The following is a 12,917-nucleotide window of genomic DNA, read 5'->3' as shown; positions in this document are numbered from 1 at the left end:
TTGCACCTTTTTCATCACACTTTTTTTGTAGGTTTGCAATTTGTACAGAATTGTTAAATCTGTTCATGTAAATTTTGATTCCTCTATTTTTTTTAGCACTTTTTCATTTAGTAATTTATTTCATGAATGGGGTTCAATTTAGTGGTATTTTACTTTTGTGTATTAGGTTATTGCTTAAGGCAACTTTTTAGCACTGGGTTTATAATGAGTCACATTTTTTCCTATATTTTTTTCTATAGTTCATTTATTCTGCACTATTTTTGCAGCTTCCTAAGTTGTTTTATTTGCAATTTTATGTTTGGAGCCTTTGTTTATTTTTTACGTTTTATTTTTTAAGTTAAAATGATCCCGGAATGACAGTTTACACTACACTCCGCATTAGCTCCACAAACATTTTTTTCAGACTGAACAACGAGGCTTGTTTTTTTTTCCTTTAAAAAAAAAAAAATCAGAATGAGGCTTGTATTTTTAACTCCCTTCAATTCACTTCAAAATGAGGCTTGGACCTCAGTCTCTATTGGCTCCATTAGCATTGCAGTGTAAAGGGGTTGTTTACTAAAGCTTAGCTTGACTTATCTGCAGCAGGGCCCATAGGAATAAAGTGGGCCTTGCTGCAGATAACTTGAGCTAAGCTTTAGTAAAAGGGGGGGGGGGGGGAGTCTAAAATGAGACTTGGCTTCATTTCAATCCAGAATGAGGCTTGGACCTTATTGGTCTCATTATTTATTTAGATTTTCCTCACACCTTTTTCAGTAGTAGCTCAAGGTGAGTTATATTTAGGTATTCTTGATATTTTTCTGTCCCAGGAGGGCTCAGAATCTAAGTTTGTACCTGAGGCAAAGGAGGGTTAAGTGACTTGCCCAAGATCACAAGGAGCAGCAGTGGGGTTTGAACTGGCCACCTCAGGATTGCAAGAGCAGTGCCCTAACCACTAGGCCACTCCTCCACAGGCACCCTTGCTCTTTTACTAATTTAAACCACAGTAAGAAATTGGATATCAGATCTGTGTCAGCGGCCTTCTTCGGACAACAGCTAACTGAAAGTACATCAGGAACGTTTGGTTTAGCATGCAATTCTCAAGGGAAGTTTCCCTTCTACAGAAAACACTAAGGTTGCATAAGGACTTTGCTTGTACAATCGGGACTATATATAAGTCAGTTTTGGCTTAAGAAGAAGCTCCAACTGCACCAACTGCATACATGTCTGAGTTAATAGACTTACCACCCAGAAACGCCAAAAGATCATCCCGAACTTTCCTCAACCTCCACTTCCCCAATTGCAAGGGCTTGAAATACAAGACGCTACACGCGTCAACCTTTTCTCACATGAGCACGCAGTTTTGGAATACACTGCCGCGCAACTTAAGAACGATCCACGAGCAAGCTTCCTTCCACAGATTATTGAAGACACATCTTTTTGAAAAAATTTACGGAAAGAGCCAAAACACATAAAGTCCACACTTACTGTTCATTAATGCATCATACATCCACTTCTGAACTCTCATCCCCCGTAATCTCACATCACTCATACCTTTACTCACAGAAATATGTATACCATATGTTTTTTATGCCTTAATTTTGCCCTCTAAGCTCCCATTGTCTCCTTCCAATATTTCAATGTTTGTGTTCCATTGTTAAATTCCTTAACGACACCTCGATTGTCTTGCATAACTCTGCACAATGTAATCCATAACCAATTTGTAACAAATTGTATTTCCATCATTCATTTCATATTGTAAGCCACACTGAGCCCGCAAAAAGGTGGGAAAATGTGGGATACAAATGCAATAAAAATAAAATAAAATAACACGTTATAGATAATTGTGATCTAAGTGGGACTCTGAATTTTCTATAGTGAGCAGTCAGTGATATTATGTTAGTAATACAGGCTTGAAAACAAGGAAACTGTTAATACCTTGATAATGTGTATTTGATATATTGTGGCAAGTTTTGCTGAGAGTAGAAGTAGGAATGTATGAATGAGAGAAGTGTTTGAATGGTGAGGATAATTAGTATATGATATCTGCATGAGATGCATATTAAATATGAGAAGTGATAAAATTTAAGAAATGTATATTGAAACATCAAATAATAAGGTGTTCACTGTATGGTACACAATAAATATGCATGAGATAGATTTGCATGCACTGGCTCCTTGGTATGCAAATCTATCTCCTGCATATTTATTGTAGATATCCTGAAAACCCAACAGGCTAGGTGTGCCCCAAGAACTGGATTGAGAGGCACTGATATAATACACAACTTTGAAATGCTCCTCCTCCTGAAACACCTTTTTATGGGTCTCTTTTAGTAATTTGCGTTAAGTGCTAAGCATGCTTAACTTGGGAGAAAAGGCGTACTGCAAAACATATTAAAGTGTTTTGCAGTAACTTGCCTGTCAGTGAGTGCTAATCCTGCCTTATTTTTTTTTGTAATTTTTTTTAGGAGGGGGCGGTGTCATGGGCAGGGAAGCGATATCTAGCTAGCGCATTCACATTAACACACGCTAAGGGGGAAATTCCGTATATGGTAACTTACAAATTGGTGTTGGAAAACCACGCAGTTAGCATGATTCTATAAACTATGCCTAAAGTTAAACGTAGTTTATAGAATACGTTCACGCGCCATTCTTGTGACTAAAATTTAGGCTCACCCATTTAGGTCACCTACAACCAGGCTAAATACCTGTGCCTAAGTTAGGCGCAGATTGGGTGTATCCTATAATAGTGCATGTAGTTTTTTGAAATGCCCACGACCTGCCCATGGCCACGCCCCCTTTTTGACTGTGCACATTAGAATGTATGTGCACCATGTTATAGAATACACCTCGAAAGTTGGGCACATAAATTCTAATTAAAGCCAATTAATGCCGCTAGTTGGTTGTTAAGTACCAATTATTGGTGCTGATTGACTTGTTGATCAATTAAGTTGTACATGTAATTTGACCATGCGGCCAAAGTAGCACACACAATTTAAGGCACCATATATAGAATTTGGGAGTAGCTGGATAAAGCAATGTTAATGTGGGAGCACTTAGGAGAGACAAAGTTAGGCACTGGGATGATCAGCGCTAAGCTAGTATTCTATAATCGTCGTGAACATTTTCACGCCTAACTTTGGGTGCTAGCATTTATGCCAGCCAAAGATAGTTAGAAAAGTTAGTTAGAAAAGGTACGAGAATGGTAAGGGGTTTGCGTTACAAGACGTATGAGGAGAGACTTGATGACCTGAACATGTATACTCTGGAAGAAAGGAGAAACAGGGGTGATATGATACAGACGTTCAAATATTTGAAAAGTATTAATCTGCAAACAAACCTTTTCCAGAGATGCGAAGGAGGTAGAACGAGAGGACATGAAATGAGATTGAAGGGGGGCAGACTCAAAAAAGATGCCAGGAAGTATTTTTTCACGGAGAGAGTAGTGGATGCTTGGAATGCCCTCCCGCGGGAGGTGGTGGAAATGAAAACGGTAACAGAATTCAAGCATGCGTGGGATAAACATAAAGGAATCCTGTTCAGAAGGAATGGATCATCAGGAGCTTAGCCGAGATTGGGTGGCAGAGCCGGTGGCGGGAGGCGGGGATAGTGCTGGGCAGACTTATACAGTCTGTGCCAGAGCCGGTGGTGGGAGGCGGGACTGGTGGTTGGGAGGCGGGGATAGTGCTGGACAGACTTGTACGGTCTGTGCCCTGAAAAGGACAGGTACAAATCAAGGTAAGGTATACAAAAAAAGTAGCACATATGAGTTTATCTTGTTGGGCAGACTGGATGGATCATGCAGGTCTTTTTCTGCCGTCATCTACTATGTTACTATGTTATGGAAATGACAGTATTTTGTAATTCTGTGTCTAAATTCTGGGAGCGCCCATGACCTGCCCCTCACATCACCACGCCCCCTTTGGAGTTGCGCACTATGAAAATTAGGCACACGTAATAGAAAAGTGACTATGGCAGATCTGTACCTAACTCATAAGTGCCAATTAAGTATTTGTTAAAAGCCATTTCATTGTTAGCACCAAGTAAGCCAATTACTTTGTGTATGGATCTTTAATCCACGTACAAAATTAAACGCCTAACTTTGGGCACCCTTTACAAAATTCCCCAGTTAGCGCCTCCTAGGAATAATTAGTGAAGGACTTGCAAAACAAAAAAATAAGAAAAGAAAATCTTTAAAATACTGGCACCTTAAATATGGGCTTAGTGCATGGGAAAGTCCCGCATTGAAATGTGCTAAGTCAATATTTTAGCGCATTTTTTGTAAATGAACTCCTGTATCACTGAGGTTGTGTGTGTTATGAAAGTATGCATGTGTTCTCAGGTAACTGAATATTCACTTACTCATGCATGTTTGACTGATGCACGTTAAACCTGCTTACTTGAGTAAAAGACAATTTAGTCTTTGAAAATTTACCCCCACGTATCCCTTCTTGTTTTAACTTTACACTGCATTGAGTTAAAGTATAGTACGAATGTCCGTAATTCTGATTTTAGAGGTGGCGTCTACTAGTGTGATACTAAAATCACTTTTCTGTATTCTTTTCATCACACAGACGACAAATGTGAAACTGAACAAACAGAACATCTGTACGTATTCCCTTTTCTTTTATAATTCACACCATGTGCTGTTTACATACTAAGAGCCTTATTAAAAAAAAAGGATTTTTTAGAATCTTTTCTTGAATAAGGCTATAAATGTCCATATATCAATAAATAAGATTTACTTTTGCTCTCACAGTAAGTCAGAAGACACAAATGGTGTGAAGAGTGACGCAACTCGGCAAAGAAAAATTTAAGTCACAAGGTAAGAGCACTGTTCAACTGCAATGAGACTCAATTGTGTAATTACAGAAATTCATGCATTAGTATTGTGTTAGATTAGCTTTCTTTCCAGATAAGAGATATGTCAGCACATGAAGCGTCCCCAAGCTCCCATACCCTGACATCCATGATAAAGTGTTGACCTATGGAGCAAAGGAGTACATACATGTTGTCATTGGGTGCTGTAGCAAAGGAGTACATACATGTTGCAATTGGGTGCTGTTGTAGATGACATCACCAGCAGGGTAGCAGGGAGGAGCTTTTCCTTTTGCCTCCAAAGTCAGTTTTTAAAAGTATCGAGAGGGTTGTGGGGGAGGGTGGGGGATGCATATAGAAGGATGGCTTAGGTTAACACTTTTTCATGGATGCCAAGAAACGTGGACAATCATAGCTCAAGAGGGACCATTCTGGTGAGAGAGGATAAAGGGATCTTGGCCTGCAGGTTCATTGATGTTCACGTGATGGAATGGGGAGAAAGACTGAAGACACCATTGGGACTCACTTTATTCATTGGTGGCTAACCTAAAGACTTAACTACATCTCCAAAGGTGTAGTAAAGTTTTTCCATTACTGGGTGAGGTAATGCAAATCAGTGGGTTAAGTTTACATTACATTACATTAGTCTTGTATTCCGCAATATGCTCTACAGTTCAGTGCGGACCACAAAGCAACAAAAACCAGCACATTTAGCTGGGAATATACATCAGTTTACATAACATGTTAAACTGCAAGTTATCCCTTAGTCTGCTTAAATAACACCACCTTAAGGGCTCCTTTTGCCATTTACTTTTTTCATTTGTACAGATTGTGATATTTATCCTTTGACTGTGCAACTTTTGTTTTTTTATTTCTTTCTGGATTATAAGTGTTAGTCCTATCACAGATACTTCAGATTTGTTTGGACTCCTACTGCAGGCAGTATTACTGAAACACAGCCCATGCCAGGTCCCCTCTATTAGATAATATAATTTGAATAAAGACATTTTTAAAGGACTTGGGCATGCTTGCCAACTGGCTGTTATGTCAGTTTGACATATTGGTTATTTCCACTGTTTGTTGTTGGCTTTTCACATTTATTTTTTGGAGATTGTTTCTTCTTTTTGGTATTTGCTGATATTTCAACAGTACCTCATAAGATGTTCTGTTAAATATTATTTGTGTCACTGTTTATAGAGAACTGTTTAATTATTGACAAGAAGTACGAGTAAAACAAGCTGTTCTGCTTCCTGTTATGTCAAAACATCATGAACATAACTTCTGATATCTCTCCCATTTGTGAATAGAGGAGAATAAATTATTATCATGCATGTTGAACAACCAGAGTAAACAGTTCTATATGTTATATGGAAGAGGTGCATTGTAGGTTTTCTATAGTCAGTTTCTATTTTGCATTGTGCCTCACTTATCCATGAATAGTACTTGACCAGGAAAATAAAACAGCAACAGAATAAAATATCATTCTGCCTGTTTCAACTTCATTCATCTTTATTTTTCTTTTTGATCCAGAGAAGGTATTAATACCTTCTTTTTTTTTTAATCTTTTTTACTCTTGATGTTGTGCTTCATAATTTTGATGTTTTAGGCTGAAACAAGAATAGGTTTGTAATGGCTGTCAGCAAAAAAGTATCACAATTTACTTATGCATGTGGGCAGTAATTTTATAACAAGGTGCTCATGTGCGAAATGTTAAAATGTGCTTGTTTTATAAAGCAAAAACATGTGGACACCAGTTTAACCTTTAAAGACTCCCTCAGTTCCACTATTTGCTTCTTCACTCTTTAATTTTTAAATCACAATTTTATTATTATTATTATTACATTTGTACCCCGCACTTTCCCACAGAAGCAGGTACAATGCGGCTTATATAGTAAACAGAATGACAATTATTATATTCATTAAGAAGAATATTACGAGCTATAATGCAACATAATAATAGAATGCGTTGAGTATGTGTGAATTAACAAGGGAAGGAGTAATGAAGATAGATGAGGAAATGGGGATGGGTATGATGAAGGAAGGATGGGGAAGGGAAGACTAGGAAAGCATGGAGTAGCTAGCGTGACATGGTTAATATATAGACATCGTCATAATAAGAGAAATGTGTAAGGTTATGTCGGGTCATTTGGGTAAGCTAGTTTAAAGAGATGGGGTTTCAACATTTTCCAATTATTTATTAATTTTTTAATTGTTGATTATTGTGAAAGGGAGGAAAAAGGCCTCAGCAATCACAGGTTGATGCCGTGGAAACTGGACACTGTCCAGCTTATAATCGAACGAGAAAAACGCCCAAGTTCCGACCTAAATCGGGAGATGGGCGTTTATCTCACAAAAACGAATAACGCGGTATAATCAAAAGCCGAATTTGGGTCGCTTTCAACTGCACTCCGTCGCGGATGCGGACAAAGTGGACGGGGGCGTGTCGAAGGCGTGTCGAAGGCGGAACTGGGGCGTGGTTATCACCCGAACAGAGATGGGCGCCCTTCGCCGATAATGGATGCGTTTGTAGCTAGAATTTAGGGCACTTTTCCTGGACCCTGTTTTTTCACGAATAAGGCCCCAAAAAGTGCCCTAAATGACCAGATTACCCCCAGAGGGAATTGGGGATGACCTCCCCTGACTCCCCCAGTGGTCACTAACCCCCTCCCACCACAAAAAAATGATGTTTCACAACTTTTTATTTTCACCCTCAAATGTCATACCCTCCTCCCAGGCAGCAGTATGCAGGTCCCTGGAGCAGTTGTTAGGGGGTGCAGTGGACGTCAGGCAGGTGGACCCAGGCCCATCCCCCCTACCTGTTACAATTGTGCTGCTTAATGCTTATTAGTCGTCCAACCCCCCCAAACCCACTGTACCCACATGTAGGTGCCCCCCTTCACCCCTTAGGGCTATAGTAATGGTGTAGACTTGTGGGCAGTGGGTTTTGAGGGGGATTTGGGGGGGCTCAACACACAATGGAAGGGTGCTATGCACCTGGGAGCTCTTTTACCTGTTTTTTTGTTTTTGTAAAAGTGCCCCCTAGGGTGCCCGGTTGGTGTCCTGGCATGTGAGGGGGACCAGTGCACTACGAATCCTGGCCCCTCCCACGAACAAATGCCTTGGAGTTATTCGTTTTTGAGCTGGGCGCTTTCATTCTCCGTTATCGCTGAAAAGCAAAAATGCCCAGCTCACACATTGGCGAATAAAACATGGGCGTCTATTTTTTTCGTAAATACAGTTTGGTCCGCCCCTTCACGGACCCGTTCTCGGAGATTAACGCCCATGGAGATAGGCGTTTCTGTTCCATTATGCCCCTCCGTGTCACCCAGTCACTCTCAACATTAGAACCAATCATTGGCAAAAACCTCCCAATAGTCTCTTTAAATGTCTTTTTCAATTTCTTCACAAAACTTGCAGCCAACATGTAATAAACTCGTGTGTCTAATATCCAATCACACAGCAAAAAACAGCACTTAAATGTGCTCCACCTTCAATCCCAACGGGGACCCGTTTCACCACCACAGGCTTCTTCAGGGGAAACTGTTAATCTCTTAAGAGTGGAATTGAGGGAGTCTTTAAAGGTTAAATTGGTGTCCACATGGCTTTGTTTTAACCTGAGCTTTTTTTTTGGTGGAACCGTTGAGTTTTTTGTTTTTTTCCTGTTTTATAAAGGCAGCACAGGTGCTTATGTGTCTTTATAACATTGACTCTCAAAACCAACCTTATAGTGCACAAATTCAGGTACGCAATTTTATAGCTGCTTCGAAAAAAGTGTACAAATATTCTACATATATAGGGACAGATTCTATATAAGGCACCTAAAAAATCCATGGGGTAAACAATTCCGCCTAAGTGTATTATAAGCTGTGCCTAGATTTTAGGGAAATGGGACTTGATATACTGCCTTTCTGAGGTTTTTGCAACTACATTCAAAGCAGTTTACATATATTCAGGTACTTATTTTGTACCAGGGGCAATGGAGGTTTAAGTGACTTGCCCAGAGTCACAAGGAGCTGCAGTGGGAATTGAACTCAGTTCCCCAGGATCAAAGTCCAATGCACTAACCACTTGGCTATTTAAGCATGGTTTATAGAATACACTTAGTTGATATCACAGTGCCTAAAAGTAGGTACATCCATTTACACCACCGAAAATGTGCACTGGACCATATTCTATAACTACAAGCGTAAATTTTGTAATGCCCATGAAATGCCCATTTCTCCACCCATAGCCATGCCTCTTTTCAACTGTGAGCATTAGAATTTAGGCACAGTATGTATACTGAACATGCTTATTGAGTTGTGTGCATACATTCTAATTATTGCCAATTAGTTCTCATTATTGCTTGTTAAGTGCTGTTATCATTGCTGATTAGCTTGTTAAGCCAATTAAGTTACATGTGTTGTTATGGAATATGCTTAGATTTCGGCGTGGAGCACTAGGTTTGTTATATAGAATCCGGGGGATATGTCTGAATTTTATAAAAAACACACATACATTGCAACTCTACTTGTGCTTCACCCCAATGTACACCTTGGGGATTGCCTTTGCTGTGATTGCATAAAAGTAGGTACACTTTTTCTCTCTGTTAGTCAATGCTGGCTGACCCAAAAACTATACACCTGTTAAGTATTTAACCCAGGGAGTACTCCAAAAATGTAATGTAAATTATGTCACAATGCAATTTGCATATATCACACCTCATTTATTTATATTTATATTCTTAGATTGTATGGAATATAAATACATAAATAAAAAGGCTATCCTCTTTTTCTAATTATCAAATTCCGGGATCAGGTACCATGGGCAAGAGATGCATACCAAATGGGAGTTAGTAGGTAGACAGAGAGAGGCAGCTATAATATGACGTCTAAATCTGACTTTGGACATTCTGCTCAAAATGTCCAGAATCCGAATAGCAAATATAGCCATTTTCAAAACAGCAAAATGTCTTTTTTTTTTTCAAAAATGGCCACTTGCTAGATGCTTTTGTGCTCTGTGCATTTATCTTTTTGATCCATTAAAAAAAAAAGGCCAAGTGAAAAATGCATAAAAAAATCAAGCCATTGGGCTGTAGGAGGAGCCAACATTCTTACTAGATTGATCACACAGACATCCCAACAGAGTAGTGGGACACTGCAGTAGACTTCACCTAAAAGCTCCCAGGTACACATCTTTTTGTTGCTCCCTTATATTGTATATTGAACCCACCAAAAACCTACAGTACCTAACTACACACCAGTACAATAGCCCTTATGGTTGCAGGTGTCACCTATATGTAGGTACAGTAGGTGTTTGATGGGTTTTGAGGGCTCACACTTTCCACCACAAGTGTAACAGTAAGAGTGGGTTATGGACCTCGGTCCCCTTCTCCATAGTGCACTGTACCCACCACTAGGCTACTCTAGGGATCTGCTTGCTGCTGTAATAGGACTGACTATAACATCTGAAGCTGTCATAGAGGCTAGTATGTACTGTTTCTTGTACATCTTTGGGGGGGAGAGGAGGTCAGTGACCACTGGCGGAGTAAGGGGGGATCATTCCTTTATCCCTCCAGTGGTCATCTGGTCATTTAGGGCACATTTTTGTGGCTTAGTCTTAAAACAAGTCTAGCTCAAAACGTCTTAGTTTTAGTCCTGGATGATTTTGTTTTGTTCCATTATGGCTGAAAAATGTCCAGCGCCTGCGTCAGGGGTCTGCATCAAACATACACAACAGTAAAACTAATATCTCAACAATAAAAAATGTGTTATTATAGGAACCAGCAATAAATAAAAAGATATAAACAATATATAACATATAAAATACATTCATAAAATCAAAGACTATATCAAATATCATGATATATATTAATAAATGCATCATAATGTTGGGATTATGATGAAATATAAAAATATGTGCTTAATGACTACCTAGATTGTAAGCTCTTTGAGCAGGGACTGTCTCTCTATGTCAATGTACAGCGCTGTGTGCGTCTGGTAGCGCTATATAAATGCTATTAGTAGTAGTAGTAGTAATGACTGTGAATAAGCAAGCAACCAGTGTTTGTAAAAGAAGCTCTATGTTCTCACTGATGTGTCTTTGTAAAATGAGCTACAAATATGTGCCTATTAGACCTTTCAGTCTAGGTGACCTATTATGACAACAATTTTATATGAGTAACTAGCTCCAGTGCTGGAATACTCCAAGCCCCATCTCGTTTTTGGCCACATAATTATGTATGTATGTATGTGTATGTCTATATATATATATATATTCAACTGCCCAGCTTTCCATATAAAGCAATTATTTGCCTGATGCTGACACAGAATACATAAGTACTTTTCAATATTGATACATTTGGGTTTTTTTTTTCAAATGCACAACATTAATTTAAATTAAAAGTGAAAAAAAATAGGATGATTTTTTTTTTTTTAAATTACCTACTAAATGAAATGTTATGCAGTATTCCTCTTTCTGTAATGCTCTTTGAGGTGAATTCACGTTATCCTTCTTTTAAACTCTGTTTCCAAGTTTCTAAAATACCAACAGTTTTTATTGCTTTTACAAACAGGAGAGAAAGTGAAGATCCAAAGACACAGAATCATTGTGACTGACAGTAAGATTGACAACAGCTATGCAGTCTAAAACAGCTGCTTTAATGTTTTGTTTTCTGTAGTCTTGAATAAAATCAATGAAGGTAACTTTTATTGTTTACAATTTTTACCTTAAATTCTCTCTTTAAAAAAACAAACACCATTTTATGAACACAGCAGAGTACTTTGATGTTGTACGTATCGTATATATCATGTAGACATTCACAAAATACTTTTTTTACTGAGTATTAAATAAGAAAATCTGTTTTATTATGTAGACTTACTAGGTTCAGCCTAGTTAATGACTCTATGAAAATAAAAATAAATAAAAGTATATATAAGTATGTATAAATATATATTTCCTTGCTTTACACTAGTGGACAAAAACTGCAGAAAAACAAAACAAACAAGAAACTTGATATGAAGACAATTTACATTTATATACAAACCTTTTCTTCATGTCAAGTTTATTTACCACAGGGTTTTGTCTACTGGTTTAAAGCAACACATTTCTTAAGTGATTGGTTCTAATTTATAGTCTAATACAGTAATATTAGAAGAACATTTAAGCATTTTAAAAGTTAAACTTGTAACTCTACCACCAGAAATATGCTATTTTGAATTGTAACTGTTCAAATACAGGATTTAAGCCATTGTGTGTCTTTTCTTTCACCAAAGTAACCTGCAAAATGGGTATACACTAATGTCTTGATAATGTTCATGATGTAGTTAAGTCAGTTGCATACAGATTATAGGTTCAGATTTATAAATGTTCCTGTCCCTCAGTTAACAGGCCGTGTAAACTGCGTAGCTGTGTACTGTGTGCTGTAGAAATTACTTCATTTTGTGTGAGACCAACAAGAGGCAATATACTCTGGGATCCTTTTACTAAGGTGCGCTGAAAAATGGCCTGCGGTAGTGTAGGCATGGGTTTTGGGCGCACACAGATCCATTTTTCAGCGCGCCTGCAAAAAATGCCTTTTAAAATTTTTACCGAAAATGGATGTGTGGCAAAAAAAAAATTGCCGTGCGTCTATTTTGGGTTTGAGACCTTATCGCCAGCCATTGACTTAACGGTAAGGTCTCTCGCGTTAACCGTGTGGTAATCACCTTCGAGTGTCAAGTCGGAATTACTGCCCCATTTTCACCACACGCCAGAAAATAAAATATAGGGCCCCTCTGATTGTTGTGCTATTGCTATCTGTTCTCAGAATCTGCTTTCCTTATCCTATTGGAAATTTGGGGGTCATTTTCAGATCCCTGTGCTTAATTTGACTGTTTAATTGGAGTAATACAGTATGTAGGGTGACACCTATCAAAAAAATCATTCAACTACCTCTGCAACATTTCAGAAACAGAATAAATGTAGATTTTTAAAAATCTGTCTCTGCACTGTGAAGTAACATGTTCCAGAAAGATGAAATAATTAAGGCCCCTGTTTACAAAGCCGCACTAGTGGCTAGTGGTGCGGTATTGCCGACACAGCCCATTCACTTTGAGTGGGCTGTGTTGGCAATGCTGCGTTGGAGCCACTAGCATGGCTTTGTA

At 38.5% G+C, this 12,917-nt stretch overlaps 1 protein-coding gene across 1 annotated transcript in view; it reads left to right on the top strand.

Moving 5' to 3' along the window:
• EMB (embigin) overlaps nt 1–12,022 on the top strand; it is a 125,569-nt gene extending 113,547 nt beyond the window's left edge. Inside the window, exons 8-10 of the mRNA XM_030192220.1 lie at nt 4,551–4,584; nt 4,736–4,801; nt 11,348–12,022. Of these exons, the coding sequence (XP_030048080.1) occupies nt 4,551–4,584; nt 4,736–4,793 (92 nt within the window). The 3' untranslated portion in view covers nt 4,794–4,801; nt 11,348–12,022. The remainder of the gene's footprint in view (nt 1–4,550; nt 4,585–4,735; nt 4,802–11,347) is intronic.
• The last annotated feature ends 895 nt before the right edge of the window (nt 12,023–12,917 follow it).

This window comes from Microcaecilia unicolor, chromosome 2, assembly GCF_901765095.1.
Source record: "Microcaecilia unicolor chromosome 2, aMicUni1.1, whole genome shotgun sequence".
Lineage (NCBI taxonomy): Eukaryota > Metazoa > Chordata > Amphibia > Gymnophiona > Siphonopidae > Microcaecilia > Microcaecilia unicolor.
The sequence above is the reverse complement of the archived record's forward strand: the minus strand, read 5'-3'. Positions and strand labels throughout refer to the sequence as shown.